At 40.8% G+C, this 25,871-nt stretch overlaps 1 protein-coding gene across 1 annotated transcript in view; it reads left to right on the forward strand.

Annotated features, from left to right (window-relative positions):
- Positions 1–25,871, forward strand: part of EMCN (endomucin) — a 141,217-nt gene that overhangs the window by 86,960 nt on the left and 28,386 nt on the right. The window contains exon 6 of the mRNA XM_066573976.1: positions 1,333–1,440. Coding sequence (XP_066430073.1) covers positions 1,333–1,440 — 108 coding nt within the window. The remainder of the gene's footprint in view (positions 1–1,332; positions 1,441–25,871) is intronic.

Below are 25,871 nucleotides of genomic sequence, written 5' to 3' on the forward strand. Positions count from 1 at the left end.
GGGGAAATGAAGGGATTCCCCAGCAGCACGGATGAGGGGGTTCCTCTGCAGGGGTTCTCTTGCAGGGGAAATGGAGGGATTCCCCAGCAGTACAGATGGAGGGGTTCCCCTACCATGGGGGAATCCCTCCATCTATCCTGCAGGGGAACCCCTACATCCACGCTGCTGGGGAGTCCCTCCATCTGCGCTGCTGGGGAATCCCTCCATCTCCCCTGCAGGGAAACCCCTCCATCCTTGCTGCTGGGGAATCCCTTCATCTCTCTTTGCCAGCCAGCTCGCATAGTCCCCCATAGGAGTCCAAGGAGGCTTCTGCGCTTTGCGCAACAAAAATAGGTCAGGAAATTCAGTCAGGAAAAAAAAAGGCCCATCTTTTTAGGTGCGATTTTTTATTTTTTAAATTTTTTAAAATTTCTTAGTCTGAATGTTTCCATAGGAGACCATTGGTTCTAACAGTCATGTTTTTTTGCGCATGTAAGTTAGCTGCGCAAATTCCCTTGTGTCAATGAGCCCTTAGACTGTAGCGACAGACCCTCTTATATGTCAACTTATTCACTTATTTCCAGGAAGTACAAAGAAGGAATCTTCACAAAGATGATCCCGCTTTGTGTTTTATGGAAAAATCAAGTAATTACTAACACAGAAAAGTCAGGAGAGAAGACAAGCCCTCTTAAACGTTGCTTATTTTTAAAGGGAACCTGTCACCTACCTAAAGCACCACAAACTAAGTTAGGGTGCTATTAGGGCAGGGGACGGAGCCAGGTGATGTACTTTTCATACTCACCCGCTTCCTGGTTACCGCGTTGTCTGCCTGTGAAGACTGAACGGCTGACTTGTACGGGAGAGCATGCACACGGGACTCTAAAAGGAGTCCGATTTTTGCCTGGTAGGCAGACTTCACAGGCGGACAATGCGGGACCCAGAAAGTGGGTGAGTGTGAAGAGTACAGCATCCAACTCTGTAAAGACTATATACTAGTGAGGAGGCTAGATTATAGATGCTGTAGAGGAGCAGATAAAACGTAGACTGTTCCCAGATCTAAGACTTATGACTTTCTGCCATTGTGAACTCTACTTGGTGACATTACTGCCAACACTATTATTTCCTTTATCATGGAAAAGGATTATGTTATCCTGCACACTAGAATATCTTGCAGTCGGAGCAAGTTTGACCATCAAAAGTTATAATTTTCTTTTCTGTACAAAGCCGTATTCTTATTGTGAGATGGGGCCTGGAATCAGGTCACTTATGGATAGGATTATTTCTGCCAAATCATAAGAGTGTATAAAGGCATTCTGAAAGGTTATTCACGTATCATTAATATTTATCTTACAGCTCAGTACCGTCCTGCAAATACTCCCAGCACAGTATTAACTACTGGTAATCCTACTACACTAAACCTGACCCATGCTACATCTAACTCCACTGAAATCAAGCCAACAGGTAATACAATGTCTATATGTCATTGACTATATACTGGATTCATCATTTCTGTTCAATGGAGAACAAACTTTTGTTATTGATGGAAATTCTACCATTTATTATTAAACTATCCTTTTCTCGACACAAAATGAATGTATTAATGAAGGGGGCTTCATACGAGGCAAAGCACTAAAAAGGCTCGCCGCAGCATATTTGTGCATGAACGAGGTTTGAAGAGTTTCGTAATCTGTGTGTCTGCGCACAGTACTGTACTTTCTACACCTACAAGGCCAGTTCACACGTATGCAGGACACACACTTTACGTGGATTTCATGGTATTTAAAGCCTAATGAGCTCCAGATGTGTACTTTTCCTGCGTTTTGTGCATGCTTCCTCTTGCATATTAGTGCACCACCCATAGACTTGTACGCTGGAAAATAGAGCAGGTTTTACTTTTTCCTGTGAGCGCAAAATGCACGCTATAAAAGCGCTTATGAGAACTAACCCATTAAAAATCAATGGGCCCTATACTGCAGATTTGCGTGTGTAAATACCTGCGCAAACATGGTTGTGTGCAGAAGCTTAAGGCCTCATGTCCACGGGGAAAATCAGGCCTGCCACGGATTCTTCATGTAGAATCCGTAGTGGGTCCCTCCTGCCCCGCGGACATGAGGCCTAAAAATCAGAATAAACTCACCTGCTCCAGACGCTGCAGATCTTCCTTCCTTTGCGGCCGGATCTTCTTTCTTCAGCCCGGCCGACGTGCTCGGCTTGCCGGCAGCATGCCGCGCGCATGCGCCGGGCACATACGCCGGGCCGAAGAAAGAAGATCCGGCCGCGAAGAAGGGAAGAACCGCATCGCCTGGAGCAGGTGAGCTTAATTCTGGTACGGGTCTCCCGCGGATCTGGACGGCTTCCATAGACTTCAATAGAAGCCTGCGGGAGCCGTCCCCGCGGGAGACCCGCACGAAAATGCAGCATGTCCATTTTTTCCCCCGCACGCGGATCCGCGCCTGATGGGAAAAATGACATCCGCAGGTATTTAACTACCTGCGGGTGTCCAATGCATCCCTATGGGGCGCGGATCCGCGTGCGGGAGAAACTCTGCGGATTTAAAGCCCGTGGACATGAGGCCTTAAGGGCTTAAACAGATGGGCCCATGCGCTACTATGCTTGCTGCTATATAGCGTAGTTGCACAGGAACTTGATTTTTTTCAGACGATTCAAACTCTGCGATTGAGTTTGAAAAAAAAAAAACGGGAAGATAGACAAGGCAGGACCTTTCTCGCACGTTGTATAAACTACACGCGAGAAAGATCGGGCAAGTCCTGTCTTTTCTCGGACGTTGTATTAACACATGAGAATTCCGCTAATCGAAACGAAACCATTGACATCAATGGTTTTGTGTCGTCACGTCTAAATCATAGCCATGTGTTTATGCCCTAAGGCTGTGAAACTGCAGAAAAAAATGTAATGAGTTATATGATCCAGAGCATTTTTTGGAAGTCCTATGATGCAATACTGTATGGGAAGTTATTTTGCAATTTGCTGTGTTAAACAGTAACTATTTTTTCATAAGTGGTAAGTCACTCTGTTTCAATAGACCCCTATTCTATCTAAGGCCACAGTCAGACGACTGGTTTACATGCTGCTAAGCAACGTGTAAACCACACTGCTGACATGCAGGAAATTCTGCGTTTCAATGGGCTGCCCCTAGCTCCATGGAGAAGCCCATCCACATGTCCATGGTGCAGGCAGCTTGCTTTCACGACTCCCGTAGGAGCCAATGGAAAGCACCCTGGACAGTGCGCACCACGGAGCTGACAAACGAGTCAGCACTCGCTGTCCATTCTTTTTTAGAAGCGCAGATTCTGCACTTTTAAAAAGGTCCCTGTGAGCGCTTCCATAGCAACCAATTGGTTGCTATAGAAGCGTGATTTTACACGCTGCTGTAGCAGTGTGTAAAACACGATGGTCTGATCGAGCCCTAATTGTTAGGGGTTCCAAAGTGGGACCCACACCTTGCAGGCATTTGTGGCCTATGCCCAGGATATACTGTATCATAGATACCTACAATGTGAATACCTCTCAACCATTCTCAGTACACTATCCCAATTAATCTAATGATATATTAAATTTAAACAATAAAAATTGATCAATAGGAGACCTTCATTGGCTTAATCTTTTTCTTCCTACCTAAATGCAAGAGAAGCTTTTCTATGTGATTCAGTAAACAGTGCGTGTCAAAAGGTAGAGTCCCTTTGGCACGAATGTTTGTTTGCCCAACAGGGATCAGCCAGTGAGCGAGTAAACATTGTTTGTTGATGGATTGTTGATTTTCAGCAAACATAAAATTGCTCGCTGGTTGTCTGCAAATCTCCCCATGTGAACAGCCAGCTCTATGGGGACAATCGATTGTTCTTCAACTGGCCCCGGTAAAAGGACACTAAGATTCTGTTATTATATTGTATCTATTTCCATTCTTTGTAGTAGATTCAAAAGGTTATTTCCCTTTTGATTCCATTTATCTTCTTTAAAAACAGAATTATGACCGAAGTCTTAACACAGATGTGAACTGAGCCTTAGGCCTCTGGTATAATAGTGTACTTGCATCTATGTGCTGTCCAGGTTAATTCACGGACAGCATACGGCCCCATTACAGCCTATGGGGCTCTACACACTGCGGGTCCTATTCTTGTCCGTATCACAGACGAGAATTAGGATATGTAAATGCATGTAAATAAGCAAGCTGTCTGTATATCGGACAGCACACGGACAGGTGTCTGTGTAGTACTCAATGCGAGTTGCGCTCAAACCGCTCAGTCGCAATACGGATTAATGGCAAGTGTATTGCAGACCTTATTCGTATATACAGCTGAAAAGTTTCTGTAGACGTTCTACAATTGATCCCAAACACTTTATCACAGTTTATGTGTGAACCGGCTAGGACAGGTGGAGAGAATATTTGCTTTGAGTACGTTATTCATCTTTTATAGACGCGGGTATGGAGATATACTGGCTTTATGAAAGGCCCCTCGGTGGAGATGCTGTCTTCACATCCCAAATAAATCTTGTTGGCATATCTCTGTAAACAAGCTATGCAATGAGCCCTGTGCCAGGCTGAAGTAGCCAGCTGTATGCTTTATCTCCTATTATGGAAGGGGTTTAATTAAATGTAATTAATGAATAAGCAATGTGGTGCTTATTCTGAACGGTCAGTCATCACTGCTTTTGTTGGAGCTGATATTGTTAGCATTGAGTACAGCGTCCTTCACTTGCATATTAATCTAAAAAATACACAGAGAATGGAGTATGATGAGCTTCCATCGACGGGGTTTTCAACTGTTTAATTAGTAAAATGGAAAAATATCATTACCAGGCCATTATGCTGTAATTTTTAGTAGCCCGGGCTCGGGAAAGCACTTTATGCAATATGATGGGATACCTGTTTGGACTAGTGAATATCCTATATAGCAAAGGAATGACCAAGGCATGAATCCCGAAATTTAAATAGCAAATTACTAAATTAGGAGTTTCTATTTTGGTTAATGATTATCGACCTCTTGCACTCAGATATATTCTGGATATATTCTGTATGGAGTTGCAGTAGGGCTCCCATTTAAAGGGTTTTTCCATGGAGAATGATACTTATGACCTACACAGAGGTCGGAGCAGAAGTGTGTAGTGGCCGGCGCTTGTAACTGCAGGCACAGCACACGTTGATTTCAATGAGAGACTTCCACTCCGACCTCTGTGTATTTGCAGCACTGACAGCATGCACCCGCTCAGCTGATCGATTGGGGTCCCAAGCGACAGACCCCAGTAGATTAACTATTGATGACTAGAGATGAGCGAGTATACTCGGTAAAGGCAATTGCTCGAGCGAGCATTGCCTTTATCGAGCACCTGCCCGCTCGAGACTGAAGGTTCGGGGGCCGGCGCGGGGGAGCGGTGAGTAGCGGCAGTCAGCAGGAGGGAGCGGGGGGAGAGAGGGAGAGAGAGATCTCCCCTCTGTTCCTCCCCGCTCTCCCCCGCCGGCACCCGAACCTTCAGTCTCGAGCGGGCAGGTACTCGCTAAAGGCAATGCTCGCTCGAGCAATTGCCTTTAGCGAGTATACTCGCTCATCTCTATTGATGATCTATCTTATGAATAGGTCATCAATAGTATTCTCACTGGAAAACCCCTTTAAGTGCACAAGGTCTATATTGTATATTTGTATGACTTTGATCTCATAGTGATGTTATTTATATCGGATTGTGTGCAAATACCTTAGTGGCGTGCTTCACTGCACGCTGTTTGGAGAAAGCTATGCTCCCCTAGGAGTAATGCTCCATATCGCTCTACATATGGCTCCTGACATAGTGTTTATGGCAGGACATAGATGGAGCCGTATGGCTTCTGTGAATTGGAATGCAGGCTTTATGTGCAGGGCTCTGGCCATGTGATCAATGAAGGCTTGAAAGTCAGATCTGTGTTTCCCAACCCCAGTCCTCAAGGCACCCCAACAGGTCATGTTTTCTGGATTTCCTCAGTATTGGACAGGTGATGTAATTATTGTCAGTGTCTCATATCCTATACTTACTATTGGATATCCTGAAAACATGACCTGTAGGGGTGCCTTGAGGACTGGGGTTGGGAAACACTGAGTTAGATTTATATAAGTGCATTATACTTTATAGATGCAGAATAGAAAAAGGGTGGAGCAAATCCTGTAAGGTTGTAAGAGGTCCAGAGAAGAGGCAAGGACCATAGAAGTTTGAATTGTGCAAGATGTACTGGAGGTGCTGCCTGCCAAATGACACTGCACCGAAGTCGGCGTGGGTGTGCAGAGGGATACAACTAAGAAAACTAGTGGCTCGGCACAATGCTCCAAGGACAGAGCGTTAATTAGGACGATTAAGTGTAAACTTCTCCTTTGTTTGGTAAAATAGCCTTTGCTGACCATGTATTTAACCAAATTAAGAAGAAGTTTACACTCTATTAACTATCAAGATGTTTGAATTGCTTAATACTACAGTGCTACACAAGGAAATGGGGTACCTGCAGATACAATTGAAAGAGGGTCAGTGACTACTCCTGATATGACTATTTTAGTAAATACTTGTGTTCCCCATAACATAAGAAGTGTGAAGCATCATTTCTCAGAACTGTGCATTATGTCGTTCCTCTGTCATTCATTCTGAATATGTATGAATAAATTGACAACTGGGCGTTACCATTCACCTTATCAAAGGGGTATATCCCCAATGTCTGATGCTGGCAGCACTAATCGGACACTGTCAGTGTGTAGGGACACCCAAACTGGTAACTTCCAGTTGTCAATTTATTCATAAACTTCTAGGAGGAAAAACAGAGGAATGAATGTAGAGATATAAGAGGAGATGCTCTAGAATCGTGTAGCATTTCCTGCAGAATACAATTATTAACTAAAACATGAATGTAAGGAGAGCTGTCAGGTCCTCTATAAGGGTAAGCTCACACATTTAGATTTTTTTCTTTATAGGAACCACTTGGACAATGTGTTAAAAATGTATATTAGTTGCTAAAAATGCAATACATTTTTCTTGCGGTCTTAAGGGCTTATTCACACGAGCATATATCAGCTGCCGTTTTCACGGCCGCCCGATATACGCTCCCATCTGATGCATTGCATCAGGTCACACAGATGTACGTATTCCTGCAGCGTAAAAGTGCCCGGCCAGCCAATATAGCACTGGGCGATTTTACGCTGGGCAAGAAAGATAGTCCTGGAACTACCAGTATCTTCCTGGACAGACTACGGCCGCTGCCATCGACTCCTATGGGAGCTAATGACAGCGGCCGAAGAAGGGAGGTGGGAGAGAGTTTAGCAGCGTGACTACTAAACTCTCTCCCCTTCTCTCCTCCTCTCTCCTCCCCTTCGGCTGTTTGCAAGGGGAGTAGGCGGGACAGGTACGGAGCTGAGCTCTGCCCCCTCCCATTACTGGCTGTGGACAAGGAGAGGGGGCAGGAGCTTAGCTCCAACCCGCCCCCTCCCATTGCAAACAGCCGAAGGGGAGGAGAGAGGAGGAGAGCAGACAAGGGAGAGGGAAGGGGGAGACAGCTTAGCTGAGCTAAGCTATCTCTCCCCGCCAAATGCCATTGCGGCCCCGGCATATATGCGCCGGCTTGGGCAGTCTGAACGGGCGCACAAGCATTACATTTGTGTGCCCATTCATGCGTTTTTTACGGCGCCGGCGGGTGCACGTAAAAACGCCTACGGCCGTGTGAAAGAGGCCTTACGCTGCTTTTACACCTACGTTACGGTTAGGTTCAGGATGTCCGACTCTCTGCTATGCCTTTCGAGGAGAGAAACTGAAATAAAATGGAAAAAAACCCGGATCAATTGATTTTACTGGGGTTTAAAAAAAAAACAAAAAAAAAACGGAAAGCAAATAGAAAGAATTCAGTCTGCCTCCCTTATATTAGGTTTCTGTTTTTTTTGGCTAGAAGAATAGCGCAATTTATCCATCCAAAAAAACTGAAACCTAATGGAATGGAAGCCTTTCCGTTTGCTTTCCCTTTTTTTGAATCCCCAACTGAAATCAATGGGGAAATACACATATCCTTTTTTTCAGTGCTACTTTAGTTTTGCTCACCTAAAAATGGACCAGAGAGAGGGAAGCCCTGCACTGACTCTAACTCTGGCGTGAAAGCAGCCTTTATAAGATTTTCTCAAAATTACACAAAAATGTGGTTTTGAAGGGTTTTCTTTTTGTAATGCATTTGCCATTTTCCCTATTGCAAGAACACGTTTCATATTATTTTGATGACCGCAGCAGATAGCTGTAAAAATGCGTGCAAACTGCACTTTTCAAAACTCCTTGTTTTTTGAGGTTTTTTTAATCGTTTTTGCTTGCGGGTATCAGTCTGCAAAAAGTTCAACAGCAAAATCCAAATGAACCTGAACAAGTGAACTCTAAACAATTTTCTTTTCAGTCTGGGTATTCCTCCCATAGCTGCATTAGAGCTCCTTCTAAGTGGCGCCGGTGTAGACTGCACAACTTACAAGATGCTATTTCAAAACGATGCCGAAGAAATGACAGCACCCTAATTGAACTAACACACATGAGGAGCTTTCTCTGTCTGTCATCTTAATTTAGCCTTCTCCTAAACTCTTAATTTGAACAGAAACAGTACGATAAGCGCAAGAATGCGGCAGAAGTATGCTCACTTAATTGGCCGCTTACGTAGAGAGTACATCACCGACTGCAAGTCATTTGTTTCATTGTATTAACAGCTGCAGCATACTTCAGTCCCCATAGACAATGCTACAATTTAACCCAAGAAATGTGATTTATAATAGTAATGACGCGCAGTCACAGAATTGGCCCATTTAACAGAATGTACTGTGCTCACAGATTACTTTAACCCTCACATAGAAGTAGCTGTTGAGATTGGAAAAGTGATGATGAAATTTCCATATCATGTTACTTGAACGTTTTCAACATTTTGCTTCAGGGATGTCACTTATTCCAATAGGAGTTAGGCATTCCTTTATGGTTTATAGATGCACAGTAGAATTATAGAATTATGTACTACAGGGCCAATTCAAGGTTTACATGTCCCTCTTAGTAATTTATAAGCCTGCTTTGCCCCCTTAGTCCTTTATAGGTCTTGCAGTGCCCATTTAGTAATTTATAGGCCCCATAGTGCCCACTTAATAATTTTTAGAACTCATTATGCCCCCTTAGTCATTTACAGGGCCAACTGTTACCTTTTAGTCACTGATAGGCCCCACAGTGCCCTGAGTCATTTATAGGCCCCACAGTGCCCTGAGTCATTTATAGGCCCCACTGTATCCCCAGAGTTAGGCCTTATTCACACAAGCGCCTTTACGTGGCTAATTTAGCCGCAATAAAAAAAATCACAAGTATCTGAAGCATTGGATTCCAATGCATTCATTCAGATGACCGAAATTTTAGACGCGAAAAAACGTTGTGCCGCAAAAGATAGAATATCAGTGATCAAATTTATACGCGGCCGAAAAGCTAGGTCCTGCCCTATCTTTCAGCTGATATACGCTGGCGACTCCTGTAGTTTCCTATGGGAGCCGAACAAAAAGAGTGGGGGAGGTAGTTTAGCAGTGGCGAGTGCTGGGAAAACATGACAGGTGCCTCTCTTTAGCATTAGAAGTAATTCTGAGGATTTATGCCAACCGAGGGAATTCCGGGCTGTGGCTTATATATGCTGCACCTGGTCATGTGAATGGACAAGAAAACGCTAATTTTAGCTGTGACTCGATTACGTCTTTTTCCCGTTTCTGCAATTTTCGGCACAATGCGGTCAGCATTAAGACACATCGCCCGTGTGAAAGAGGCCTTATTTATAGGTCCTGCTGTACTCACTGAGTCATTAAGAAGGCCCCGCTGTGTACTCTGAGTCATTATTAAGTCCACATTGTGCCCCTAAACAATTAGTAAGGCCTCATTATGCCCTGGAGATATTATAAAATAATAAACTCACTCACCTCCATCACACTCCCAAGGTATCTACCATCCTCTGCCTTGGCCTCTTTTGGCTAGCATTGTTCAGAATGACACAGGTGGCATCATTGTGCTGCCTGCGTTTCAGAGAGGATGGCATAGCAGGAAGCGCTCGACTTCCTACAATGCCATCGACATAGTCAATTATATGCTCATCTTTATGATGTGGATACAGTTGATTTCAAAGAATGAGGACCAGATCGATCTCATGCTTAGGTAGGCAACTAGAAAAAATGTACAGCGCCTCAGGGTGTCGTAAAGAATGTTGTCAAAAAATGGGACCCATCTGGTGTAAGCAGCCCGTCAGCTGGTCCCCATTCACCTGTACAACGCTGGCCGGCTTCCACTTCACCTCTGATCCCCATCGGTGTCTGCAATGACTGGGAGAGCGTCTGGGATATATCAGAGATACAGGAGTCTTTTGGTCACAGAGCCAGAAAGAAAACAAGGTTACAAAGAATCCTGTGTGTGTTGAAGGATACCGGATGAAAGCGACAAAGAGAGAACTTACTTTGTTGAGGGGTTTGTTACCACAGCGAACCTCCTCGCAAATCCAAGGTGGCCTTTCACAATCAGATAAACAAAGGTCCTTGTGTCTTTCTTATCCAAACTTTATACCATTCTTGGTGGTACAATAGGACAAGATAGAAATGGCACAGTCAATGCAATGCATTTCGGAGGTCTTTACAACATTCCTGGCTCCTTTTTTTAAGCCCAATATGCAAGCCACGATTGAGAGGAGGTTCGCTGGGGCAATGAACCCCTCAACGAAGTAAGTTCTCTCTTTGTTACTTTCCCCCCTGTTCTCTCAACTCACACTCAGAGCGTAGGATTCTTTTTAACTTTGTTTTCTTCCATGGCTGAGTAGGCCCTACAGGCTCATTAGGCCCGGGCACCAGCCTGAGCTTGATGGGTGCTGATGCTAGCCCAGATTTACCCAATTTGCTTCTCATGATCTTAGATTTCTGTTCTGAGGGTAACAACTGTATACACACCCATAGAAAGAACTCTTTGGTAATGACTGGCCAATTGCCAGACTATAGGAATTTGGAAAGTATTGGGCATTATTCCTTGTCGATTGGCTGTGTCTGCGCCATTCACTTAAATACTAGACGCAGCTCATTAGGAAGTGATCCTCTATGTTTCGAAAATAGGTAAATCCTCTTCCAAATTTCAGGACATCCCCTGAAACAGAGGCTACATATAGGCCTTTGCAAAAATAGTTTCAATGTGCAGTATTCACATCTGTGTTTTACTTCTCTATATTTGTTGCTAGCCATTTTCTCTCATAGATAAAATGGGAAGATTGAAGAGAAGAGATTTAAAGGGGTTTTCTCATTACAACAAAACCCAGTCCACCCACTGGGCCTGGCCTAAAATAAAAAAAAGAGGCCATACTCACCTGTCCTGGAGCCCCGGGTCACAGCTGAAAGTCTGGTAAGCATGTATGCCGATGCTGTGGCCTTTGATTGGCTATAGTGGACACCTGACTTCCGCCAGGCCCTCTACGTGGAAGTCATCACTTATACTGGCAGCGGCTCTCAGCTGCCTTCAGAGGCTCCAGGACAGGTGAGTATGCCCTATTTTTTATTTTAGGCCGGGCAGGTGGATGAGGTTTTGTTGTAATGACCATTTACGCTAGTCAATTATCTATGTACTTTATTGTGTACTTCTTTGTGTTATATTGTGTGTCAAAGTTCAGTTCCAGAGAGCTGACCTCGGACATGGCAGCAGCCGGGCGCCTGTTCCTGGTTACACGGCTATGAAGCTTGCATTCATGAGACATTCATAGCAGGAGTCTAGATATTTGGTTTGTATTTATTAGCAGTTCTAATCCCATAAGGAAGATCGCTGTAATCTCCTTGACCACCTACTCCGCACCATGAATTTATTAACACTAGAGGCTTTTCCAACTTAACCCTTCAACTCTAGTGGCCAACTCTATTGTTATTACAGTTGTATCATATAAAGTCAATTTTCACTATGGGAAGCTTCTGTAAACAAGGCTTGTCTAGCTGGCAACCATCCATGCTACTTGCTGTTTCCTGAGAACTTCCATAAACTGAAGTATGACGTCTCCAGGATGGAATTTGGATGGTGTTTGTTAAGAAGATAGTGCAGCGTTTTCTTCAAGCGATATGTGTGCAATAATGTTACACTCCACCACTTACTAGTTTGAAGATCTTGAATTTACCCTGATGAGCATGGAAGGTGATGTTCATGCATTCTAGAAGTAGTGTGACCATTGCATCAGCTTTGTCTGCATTCACATGGGCAGCTGTACTATGACACCTGGGAAAATTTTAGCTGGCATGCCAGAAGTCGGACAAATTCCCTTTATAGTCAATTTCCGGCAGCGCGCACCCAGTACAGCCGAGCGTAGCAGTGCCAATGGCAGTGTGTTATGCCCTTAAATGATTACGAAATAAGGTCTTTCTAAATAGAAACCAGGATACTAGCTGAACCGTTGGCGATCAGGTGTTTTTACTGGGGCAAAGTGCTTTTCCCCCAGACATTTCGCTTTTAGGGCTCAGTCACACGGGCGCCGATCCGCCCGTGTTTCTGGACGATAAGACGTCCGTACCGCATGCGGACAATTCTCTGCATGATCGGCTCCATTGCCAGTCATATGTTCTTTTTTCCGGTTGGTGCGGAGAGGCGTCCGCACCTGCAGTGCAGCCGTCTTATCGTCCAGAAACACGGGCGGATCGGCGCCCGTGTGACTGAGCCCTTAGTGGGCATTACAGGGCAAATGCGGCTTTACATGATCAATGTCAAGTTTTTACATGTAGTTTTTCTAGCGTGGTTGATATCATTGGGGAAAACACCACTAAAATGGCAGTACATACTGAGGACCTGGTACTGCACCCGTAGTTCATACTGGTGTTTGTGAAGTAGCAATAGATAGCACTAGTGTAGTGAATGTGCGCTGTACCTTGCTCATTTCTTGTGACTGCGACACAATAGGCGTTCCATACTGACAGAGGTAGCAAAGAAGCACTGATTGAAATAGCTAATTTATTTAATGAGTTCCAGAATTATGCAGCATAAAATGTATCTCCTTGTGTATTGTGTGCACACCCTCCCATTGACTTCTATGTGGAGCTTTGGTGCGCTAGTGTGCAGAAAGGTAGAGCGTGCTGTGGGGGTTTTTGTGTGACAAAAAGGTGCAGACAAAATATGGAAATGTAAATGGACTCATTGAAATCTATGAGTTCTATTCTTTGCATATTTGTGCATGCAAACATGCCAGTGTGACGCCAGTACAATACAATAGACAGAGAGAGAGATAGATAGGACAGGACAGAGAGAGATAGATAGGACAGGACAGAGAGAGATAGATAGGACAGGACAGAGAGAGATAGATAGGACAGGACAGAGATAGATAGATAGATAGATAGATAGATAGATAGATAGATAGATAGATAGATAGATAGATAGATAGGACAGAGAGAGATAGATAGATACATAGATAGATAGGACAGAGAGAGATAGATAGATACATAGATAGATAGGACAGAGAGAGATAGATAGATACATAGATAGATAGGACATAGATAGATAGATAGGACATAGATAGATAGATAGATAGGACATAGATAGATAGATAGGACATAGATAGATAGATAGGACATAGATAGATAGGACATAGATAGATAGATAGGACATAGATAGATAGATAGATAGGACATAGATAGATAGGACATAGATAGATAGGACATAGATAGATAGGACATAGATAGATAGATAGATAGATAGGACATAGATAGATAGATAAGATAGATAGGACATAGATAGATAGATATGACATATAGATAGATATGACATATAGATAGATATGACATATAGATAGATAGATAGATAGATAGATAGATAGATAGATAGGACATAGATAGATAGATAGATAGATAGATAGATAGATAGATAGGACATAGATAGATAGATAGATAGATAGATAGGACATAGATAGATATGACATAGATAGATAGATAGATGGATATGACATAGATAGATAGATAGATATGACATATATATAGATAGATATGACATAGATAGACAGATATGACATAGATAGATAGAACATAGATAGATAGATATGACATAGATAGCTAGATAGATATGACATAGATAGATAGATTGAGTAGATATGACATAGATAGATGGATATGACATAGATAGCTAGATAGATATGACATAGATAGATAGATTGAGTAGATATGACATAGATAGATAGAGTAGATATGACATAGATCGATAGATATGACAGATAGATAGATAAATAGATATGACAGATAGACGGATATATGAGATAGATAGATATGACAGATAGATAGACGGATAGATATGAGATAGATAGATAGGAGATAGATAGATAGATATGACATAGATAGATAGATATGAGATAGAGAGACAGATAGATCTGACAGACAGATAGATATGACAGACAGATAGATATGACAGATAGATAGATATGACAGATAGATAGATATGACAGATAGATAGATAGGACATAGATAGGACATAGATAGGACATAGATAGGACATAGATAGGACATAGATAGGACATAGATAGGACATAGATAGATAGGACATAGATAGGACATAGATAGATAGGACATAGATAGATAGATGGATATGACATAGATAGATAGGACATAGATAGATAGATAGGACATAGATAGATAGAACATAGATAGATAGATAGGACATAGATAGATAGGACATAGATAGATAGGACATAGATAGATAGGACATAGATAGATAGGACATAGATAGATAGGACATAGATAGATAGATAGATAGATAGGACATAGATAGATAGATAGGACATAGATAGATAGATAGATATGACATATAGATAGATAGATAGGACATAGATAGATAGAAAGGACATAGATAGATAGATAGATAGATAGACAGGACATAGATAGATAGATAGATAGATAGATAGATAGATAGATAGATAGATAGATAGACAGGACATAGATAGATAGATAGATAGATATGACAGATAGAGAGATAGATAGATAGATATGACATAGATAGATAGATATGACATAGATAGATAGGTATTTTTGTTTTATGTGTATGGCTTGAGAAAGGTGCTTTGTTGCACTGAAACGCGTCGCCTTATTAAAAGTTTTCATCTGACTTTTAAAAAAACTCCTGGATTACTATGCACTTTGGAGCATAGCTCTATACTGCGTTGAGGACACTCTGTGGAGGGGGCATTTGTGCATCATACCCCCCTCCTTTCAAGTAAGTGTCACACCTCACCATTACTTCTATGTGAATTCTTCCTTAGTGTATTCCATCTTTGAGCGCAGATCTTTTTTCTGACTATATGTTCATAGATAGATATGACATAGATAGATAGATAGATATGACATAGATAGATATGACAGATATATAGATATGACATAGATAGATAGATATGACATAGATATATAGATAGATAGATAGATAGATAGATATGACATAGATAGATAGATATGACATAGATAGATAGATATGACATAGATAGATAGATATGACATAGATATATAGATAGGAGATAGATAGATAGGACATAGATAGATAGATAGATAGATAGATAGGACATAGATAGATAGATAGGACATAGATAGATAGATAGGACATAGATAGATAGATAGATATGACATATAGATAGATAGATAGGACATAGATAGATAGATAGATAGATAGACAGGACATAGATAGATAGATAGATAGATAGATAGATAGATAGATAGATAGATAGATAGATAGATATGACAGATAGAGAGATAGATAGATAGATAGATAGATATGACATAGATAGATAGATAGATAGGATAGGACATAGATAGATAGATAGGACATAGATAGATAGGACATAGATAGATAGGACATAGATAGATAGGACATAGATAGATAGGACATAGATAGATAGGACATAGATAGATAGATAGGACATAGATAGATAGACAGGACATAGATAGATAGATAGATAGGACATAGATAGATAGATAGACAGACAGGACATAGATAGATAGATAGATAGATAGGAGATAGATAGATAGGAGATAGATAGATAGATAGGACATAGATAGATAGATAGACAGACAGGACATAGATAGATAGATAGATAGATAGATAGATAGATAGATAGATAGATAGATATGACAGATAGAGAGATAAATAGATAGATATGACATAGATAGATAGATATGACATAGATAGATTGATAGATAGATAGGAGATAGATAGATAGATATGACATAGATAGATAGATATGACAGATATATAGATATGACATAGATAGATAGATATGACATAGATATATAGATATGACAGATATATAGATAGATAGATAGATATGACATAGATATATAGATAGATAGATAGATATGACATAGATAGATAGATATGACAGATATATAGATAGATAGGAGATAGATAGATAGATAGGACATAGATAGATAGATAGATAGATAGATAGATAGATAGATAGATAGATAGATAGGACATAGATAGATAGATAGGACATAGATAGATAGATAGATATGACAGATAGATAGATAGATAGATAGATATGATAGATAGATATGACATAGATAGATAGATATGACATAGATAGATAGATATGACAGATAGATAGATAGATAGATAGATAGGACATAGATAGATAGATAGATAGATAGATAGATAGGACATAGATAGATAGATAGATAGATAGATAGATAGATAGATAGATAGATAGGACATAGATAGATAGATAGATAGATAGGACATAGATAGACAGGACATAGATAGATAGATAGATAGATAGATAGATAGATAGATAGATAGATAGATAGATAGATATGACAGATAGAGAGATAGATAGATAGATATGACATAGATAGATAGATAGATAGATATGACATAGATAGATAGGAGATAGATAGATAGATAGATATGACATAGATAGATAGGAGATAGATAGATAGATAGATAGATAGATAGATAGATAGATAGATAGATAGGACATAGCTAGATAGATATGACATAGATAGATAGATAGGTAGATATGACATAGATAGATAGATATGACAGATAGATAGATAGATAGATAGGACATAGATAGATAGATATGACATATAGATAGATATGACATATAGATAGATAGATAGATAGATAGATAGATAGATAGGACATAGATATGACAGATAGATAGATAGGACATAGATAGATAGATAGATAGATAGGACATAGATAGATAGATAGATATGACATATAGATAGATAGGACATAGATATATAGATAGATAGGAGATAGATAGATAGATATGACATAGATAGATAGATATGACATAGATAGATAGATAGATAGATATGACATAGATAGATAGATATGACATAGATATATAGATAGATAGATAGATAGGAGATAGATAGATAGGAGATAGATAGATAGATAGGACATAGATAGATAGATAGATAGATAGGACATAGATAGATAGATAGATAGATAGATAGATAGATAGGACATAGATAGACAGGACATAGATAGATAGATAGATAGATAGATAGATAGATAGATAGATAGATAGATAGATAGATAGATATGACAGATAGAGAGATAGATAGATAGATATGACATAGATAGATAGATAGATAGATAGATATGACATAGATAGATAGGAGATAGATAGATAGATAGATAGATAGGACATAGCTAGATAGATATGACATAGATAGATAGATAGGTAGATATGACATAGATAGATAGATATGACAGATAGATAGATAGATAGATAGATAGGACATAGATAGATAGATATGACAGATAGATAGATAGATAGATAGATAGATAGATAGATAGATAGGACATAGATATGACAGATAGATAGATAGGACATAGATAGATAGATAGATAGATAGATAGGACATAGATAGATAGATAGATATGACATATAGATAGATAGGACATAGATATATAGATAGATAGGAGATAGATAGATAGATATGACATAGATAGATAGATATGACATAGATAGATAGATAGATAGATATGACATAGATAGATAGATATGACATAGATATATAGATAGATAGATAGATAGATAGGGGATAGATAGATAGGAGATAGATAGATAGATAGGACATAGATAGATAGATAGATAGATAGATAGATAGATAGATAGATAGATAGATAGATAGATAGATATGACAGATAGATAGGACATAGATATGACAGATAGATAGGACATAGATAGATAGATAGATATGACATATAGATAGATAGATAGGACATAGATAGATAGGACATAGATAGATAGATAGGACATAGATATGACAGATAGATAGGACATAGATATGACAGATAGATAGGACATAGATATGACAGATAGATAGGACATAGATAGATAGATAGATAGATAGGACATAGATAGATAGATAGGACATAGATAGATAGGACATAGATAGATAGGACATAGATAGATAGATAGATAGATAGATAGATAGATAGATAGATAGATAGATAGATAGATAGATAGATAGATATGACAGATAGATAGATAGATAGATAGATAGATATGACAGATAGATAGGATAGGACATAGATAGATAGATATGACATCGATAGATAGATATGACATCGATAGATAGATGGATATGACATAGATAGATAGATGGATATGACATAGATAGATAGATGGATATGACATAGATAGATAGATAGATATGACATAGATAGATAGATATGACATAGATAGATAGATGGATATGACATAGATAGATAGATGGATATGACATAGATAGATAGATAGATATGACATAGATAGATAGATATGACATAGATAGATAGATGGATATGACATAGATAGATAGATGGATATGACATAGATAGATAGATAGATAGATAGGACATAGATAGGACATAGATAGGACATAGATAGATAGATGGATATGACATAGATAGATAGATGGATATGACATAGATAGATAGATGGATATGACATAGATAGATATGACATAGATAGATAGATATGACATAGATAGATAGATATGAGATAGACAGATATATATGAGATAGATAGATATGACAGATAGATATGACATAGACAGATATATATGAGATAGATAGATAGATAGATAGATATGACAGAGATAGATAAACAGATATATATGAGATAGAGAGATAGCGAGATAGAGAGATAGATAGGACATAGATAGAGAGATATGACATAGATAGATAGATATGAGAAAAACAGATATATAAGAGATAAATAGGAGATAGACAGATAGATAGATAGGAGATAGATAGATAGATAGATAGGACATAGATAGATAGATAGATCTCACAAGTGCCCTTCTGACTGCAATGCACCAAAAAGAAGAAATAGAAGAAGAAATGTGACTTATGTATAAATGTTACAGAGATCAACCCTTATTTGCCAGTGACATAAAAGCAGTCATACCCCAATGCATTGCTAACCTACCATTGATAATATGACAATGCTTGCAATTTGAATGTGGTAACTCAGATCAATCTGTTAAGAAGAGAAGGTGAAATGGCAAGATCCTTTGCTCTCTCATTAAAATGTGATGAAGCACAGTGAGTGCTGAGCTCCACCTAGAGGCGCTGTCAAAAATTAAACAGCACTATTTCAATGGGAAAAAAAAAAAACTAAACTTTTCTAAGTAAGTATTTTAATAATGGATGTATGTACATCGCTGTGATTAACCACTGCAGCAAGCGTGCGAGCAGTCACAAGGTCATCACTGCAGGACAGCAGAAGAGACCAGTGGGAGCAGAAGACTGATGGCGCTGGAGCTGTGGGGGATTTTATAGGTCAGTAATATTTATTTTATATATTTTATGACATCCCATGGATTCTGCCCAATTTTAAATTGTCCTGGACAACCGCTTTAATAGCCACAAGGGAATAACTCTACATTATCTGCTGAGAGTCCTAAAGAACAAAATCAACAATTGATGTTCTGCAGAACCACGGGAAGAAGCGACCGAAACCTGTTTTATATTTGCAAGCTAGGTTTGCCATTTCTAATGCTGCTTCTCTTACTAGAGGTATTCATCTGAGAAGAGGCAACATAGGTAGAAATCGGGTTTATTACGTTAGGGAGAATAGTGAAAATTGGGCCGCTCTCACACCAGCGTTAGGGTCAGTTCATGGTTCCTGTTCATTTTGGGGGGAGTAAAGCTGAAATAATTTTTAAAAAAACAGACAGCAATTAGGGCTTCCGTTCGCTTCCATTCCGTCGGGTTTCTTTGTTTTCTGGATGGGAGAATAGGGCAGTCTGCTGTGAGCCATATGTAAATCACACTAGAGAGGTCCAATGGTTGGTTCATGGCAGGAGAGTGGTCAAACATAACGGCTCAGTTATAACACTAGCTGCTAATCAGGAGGTGGTCGCCGATCACTTACTTTCTCTTACCTGATGCAACCGCTCCAGTCCCTGTTGTATGTATCTCATATAACCACTGCATTGACAACTCCAATTACCCTGTGGGGGGGGGGGGGGCACACAAGTACATACAGTACCAGTGCCCTCATACAGTAATAGTTGACTTGTGTGTTTGTAGGTGATGCCAGGCATGAGACCAAGGATGATGGCTGTTCACCCCAGGGGTGCATATTGACAGGGGTTGTCTTTGATGAGTCAACCCCTTTCATAGATTGCAGTCTTCATTTCAAATCTTGTTGAAGCTACTGTAGGTTTGGCTGGAATGTGGCTATAAAGAGCATTTCTCTTTCTCTCTATATACATACAATTGAAACGGAGACTCCAATGTATTAACCCTTTTAAGAAAAATATTTTTAAGGATTTTACCTATGTGGTGGTTTTACTGCTTTTTTTTTTCTTCAGAAACCAAAATTATTTTTGCAGCATTTTGTTTTCCTTAACACATAGGGCTATTTTTTATATCTTTTTTACTGACTTTTTTCCCTCCGTTTTCTAGTTTTTTGGGCGGGGTTAAAATCTATTTTTTTATTTTTAAAAATAGTATATGCACACTTTTCCACTGTAACTCGGGCATCCATAAGAGCACATTTACAGGGGAAAACATCCCCCTTTAGTGAGAGTAGTTACTTACAGACTAGTCTGGGTCTGCTAAGACCATGCAGCTCTGCTGTGGCAGTGGTCACATGATCGCCGAGTTAAATAGCGGAAGTAACACTTCCACTTTCTCTCTGCGCTACAAAGCAGTCAAAGTCCATGTAGCCTGTAAAGGAGAAGGAAGAAGCGATTAAAAACAACTTCTGCCTTCTGCTCCCAGTCCTTGGCTGTGACTAACAGCTGACAACCCGATCTGCTCCTTTGCAGGAAAAGGAGCTTTAATCCCACACTATACTTTTGCTAACGCCCATGACCAAACACCATAAATTTACCATGCTTAGTTGTTAAAGGGGTTGATTTATCATTGACAATCCCTTGCAATTTGCGCCCTTAGGGTGCTCAACCCTCTTTTTTCTAAACTGCATAACCCCAAGTTTGATCACCTCTCTGGGTATTGTAGTTTAGAAGAAGACGCGCTGTTGGTAAGAATACTCTGACCTTTTTGTTGTCATTGGAAATATTCAGACTGCATTTTCATCCCTGTGTTTTAACATTTTGCTACTCTCACCCTTGTACTAATAGTCTGTGGAGATGGCAGGTCATTTGACATGTCTTTGGCTTTGTCATTTTATAGAAGCAGAAGTGCCATAAACATAGAATTCAGCAATGACTAAACTGAACGCTTGGCAGGATCGAAGTCATTGGGCTCAGACGGGAATTTTGCTGCAGTCTAACATTAACACATCTAAATGACTGCAGAGAAGAGCCCTTCCAAAAAGAGGAAAGGATGTGCAGTACATGCAGACAGCTCAGTACTGGCTTCTAGTACGACTACATTAGAGTCTATTAAGACTATCCCTGTGCCAGACATCTGCTGTAAAGAAGTCACACATTTTTGTACACAGTTCTGTTGAGCAAAAAAGTGTAATTTTTCTATATTAACACCAGTCTCATCACGTTTTTAAACGCTAAGTGTATGAGGCTTAGAGATGAGGGGCATTTACTACAATGCATGCCAGCAAACTAGTGTTAATTGTAGATGAAATCTATGCCAGTTCATAGCTGGAGTACATTTCTGTTTTTGGTGCAGGGATGGCCCAAGATTATCATTGTACTATATATCAAGCACTATCTGTATGTCTGTCTGTCTATCCTTTGGGCCTCTTAGATGAACATATTTGATTGAATACGTCTGTAATATGACAGTATTACAAATCAGTAGGTCATCAGTATTTGATCTGTATTTGCCTCTCTCCTTGCTTTAACCCCTTGAGTGGCACACCCGGAAAATCTCAGGGGCTGGCTGCACTGACCATGCAGTTAAACCCCTGAAGGTTTCCGTGGACAGCTCTAGTGCTGAAATGTGCAGAGCACTGAGCTGTCAGGGGAATTTTCCAGGGTTTTTACTGCATGGGGAGTAAAGGGGACTCCCTGCGGAAAGTAAAGAATTCCCTCCCACAGCTGTCAAAGCAGTGACAGCTGTGGGAGGGGACTGCAAAGCCCTCCTATTGATTTCAATGGAACTGCTGCTGCCAGCGGCCCCATTGAAGGCAATAGGATGCCACACCCCCACTACGATTTTCGGGGAAGGGCTTAAAATATAAGTCCTTCCCTGAAAATCATTTCTACTTGGTATGAAAAAAAAATTCTATGAATGGACCGAGGGCTGCCTGTGATTGGCTGAGCGCTCAACCAATCAGACGCAGCCCTTTCAGCGGGCGGGGATTTTAAATCCCCACCTGCTGAAAGAACATAATTACAGTGCCAGGACCCGAGCGGCTAGACGCGCCTGAGCCCCGGCAGCAGCGGTGAGGCAAGTATGTTTTTTTTTTCACACCAGATAGAAATGAAAATTATTTCAAGCCCTTCCCCGAAAATCACTGCGGGGTGTCGGCATCCTATTGCCTTCAATGGGGCCGCCGGCAGCTTCATTGAAATCAATAGGAGGACTTTGCGCTGACAGCTGTGGGAAGGGATTCTTTACTCCCTGCAGGGAGTCACCTTTTTTTGATCACTTTTATTGCGTTTTTTGGGAGGCAAAATGTTAAAAATGAGCATTTTGCCTCAGTTTTTTAGCGTTTTTTTTAACGCTTTTTGCCGTGCAGGATAAAAAGCATGTTAAATTTATTGTACGTGTCTTTACAAACACAACATTACCAAATATGTGTTTTTTTATGCTAATATGAGAAAAAGCATAAAAAAGGTTTTTTACATTTTTATTTTTTGTACATTATTTTGATCTTTTTCTAACACCATCTGTGTCCCTCTGGGGGACTTACAGCATAGCACTGATGATCGCTGTGATAAGGCATTGTAGGACTTCTTTCCTGCAATGCCTTATCACTTATTACAGCGATCACAGGCACTGGCAATACAGAACGCCGGTATCTGGCATCCTGTTGCCATGGTAGCCAGCCGGGCTCTCTGCCATAACATTGTGAGAGCCGGCTGAAGTCACAGAGGGAGTGCGCTCCCTCTGTGAACCCTTATCCTGCTGCGATCTACTTAGATCGCTGAAGGGAAGGGGTTAACAGCGGGGGGGCGCATCTCTGATGCACCCCCGCTGTTGCAGCGGGAGGCCCGCTATCAGTGACAGACAGCCCCTGCTGCCAGATAGCGCGAGACCTGTCATGATCTCCCACTATCCCTATGACGTAAGGGTATGTCATTTTGCGGGAAGTACCCTGCTCCCATGATGTACCCTTATGTCATATGGAGGGAAGGGGTTAACTGCATGGTCAGTGCAACAAGCCCCGGAGATTTTCCATGAGTGCCACCCTAGGGGTTAATAAATACTAAAATTGCATTGTTGACTCATTTAAAAAATCTGCCCTCTGAAGCACGACATGGTAATAAGAAACCTGCCACTCAAGGGGTTAATTGGTTTTATTTTCTACTGGGCAAATACAAATCTGCCTTCTGGCCAATAGAAAATAAGACCAGTGGATGCAAATACAGATGTATCCATATTTTAAGCACTTCCTCTAGACTTTAATGGGTGTATTACACCATAATGTGAATGCAACTTGTATACGCTATGTAAATAGATTCATAGATTTTCATTATGTCCCTAATATGATCCTCAAAATTCGGATCCAATACGGATTTGAAATACATTCATCTGATAGAGGCCTTACACCTCAGGGCTCTTGCAGAAGAGTGTAATATTGTGCGCTGCTAACAGTGCTGTAAAGATCGCGTGAATGGGCTGCTTCAATCTACTTAAAGCAGCACGTTCACATGTTCCGAGGTGTGGGCTGCATTCTTTAAGGCTCCCGAGCTACAGCGCGACAAGGCTTTTCTCTACCCCGCTATCTCCTTGGCTGTGGGCCCGCTCTCCGGATGCTACATTTGCACTCGCATGTCCTATCTTTTGTTAGGTGCGCGAAACTCTGCATACTTATCAAACTCCAAGGGAACAATTCTATAGGAACCTAGTGGTTCCTGTTAGAAGTGTGGTCTGTGAATTGCTAACAGCGCGGAATTTTGCGTTAATTTGAACAAGCCCTTAGACAGCCATATGCAAAATGCGACCAAAAAAACCTCACGTTGTATAGCATGCAGACACCCGTCTGTGTGCTGTTCAGTAGACGGACCCCGCTAATTGCATGTTCTATTCCTGTTGGTGAATACAAACAATAGGACATTTTTTCAGATGGCCCATTGGTCCTTGTGAAAAATTGGTCATCTGAAAAGCCTCATAGACCATAATGGGCTGTGCACTGTCCATTGAATACAGATATCACATGGCCCTATTATACAGCTGTCGAAATGGGCCTTTATGCAGTGTGTTCCTAGATATCCTCTATTATTGTAGATTTGTCACAAGGAATGGTTTTGATCTTTATGCCCTTAGTGATTACCAATACACCTTTTTGCAGCTATCACTATGGGGCCTTGTTCTGACGTATACACCTTTTTACAGCGCATTGGAATAAGGCCACCATGTGTGTTCCGTGTGAAGAGGAGTAGGGCTTGCAGCATGTAAAAGGCTGACAGAAGGAGGGGGCTCCTTCTATCACTCATCGGGCCCACACAATGTGATTGCAGGGTTCCAATGGGGTGCTATTGAAACAGGTTGCAGTATGTTGCCCAAATTGCAGGTTACAGGATGGCGCAGCAGATGACAGAGAGAAAGGCAGTATTTTTTTCAAACAAAACCTTGCTAAAAGGAATCGTGGTTTACCTTCACTCCATAGGAGGGCATTGGTTACTTGAACATTATGGACAGGGGCGTAACTAAAGGCTCAGGGGCTCTGATGCAAAAGGTTACCTGAGGCCCTCCTAGCTTTATCTGTACCCGTAACCATACCTAAACCATGCTGCACAGAGGCATAACTTAAAGCTTCTGGGCCCCAATGCAAAACCTGTAACAGGGCCCCCAACTATAATGCTTTATTCATAGTACTGGGATCCCTATATGGAGAAGAGAGGCCTTATGGGCCCCCTAAGGCTCCTGGGCCCAGGTGCAACCGCATCCCCTGCACCCTCTATAGTTACGCCCCTGATTATGGATTTTAATAGGAATTTCATGCTAACAATATAACTATATGTCCAAAGCAGAATGACAAGGCACTCTGCTTATCGAACTCTATTTCAAGGTGTCTCTTTTTAAATATCATCACAGTCTCTTACAGGAAGGTACTCCACCAGTAAACATCCACTCGTTACTGTAGCTGCAGTGTGCATGCCTAGTGTTGGAGACCGATCACGTTTCTAGCAGCGTCACTGCTACATCACTGAGGGAGCATAGCCTTCTCCCAGCACTTGTTCTCCTTTTCCCTTGCCTGGCTGCTATTTTGGAAGTGGGTGGGAATTAAGTCTGGTGCCTGAAGCAGCTCTACTCTTGTGCTTCCATTCTAAAGAATATTGCGCTCTGGATCCCACTTGTTAGGTCTG

Source organism: Eleutherodactylus coqui, chromosome 7, assembly GCF_035609145.1.
Source record: "Eleutherodactylus coqui strain aEleCoq1 chromosome 7, aEleCoq1.hap1, whole genome shotgun sequence".
In the NCBI taxonomy this organism is placed as follows: Eukaryota; Metazoa; Chordata; class Amphibia; order Anura; family Eleutherodactylidae; genus Eleutherodactylus; species Eleutherodactylus coqui.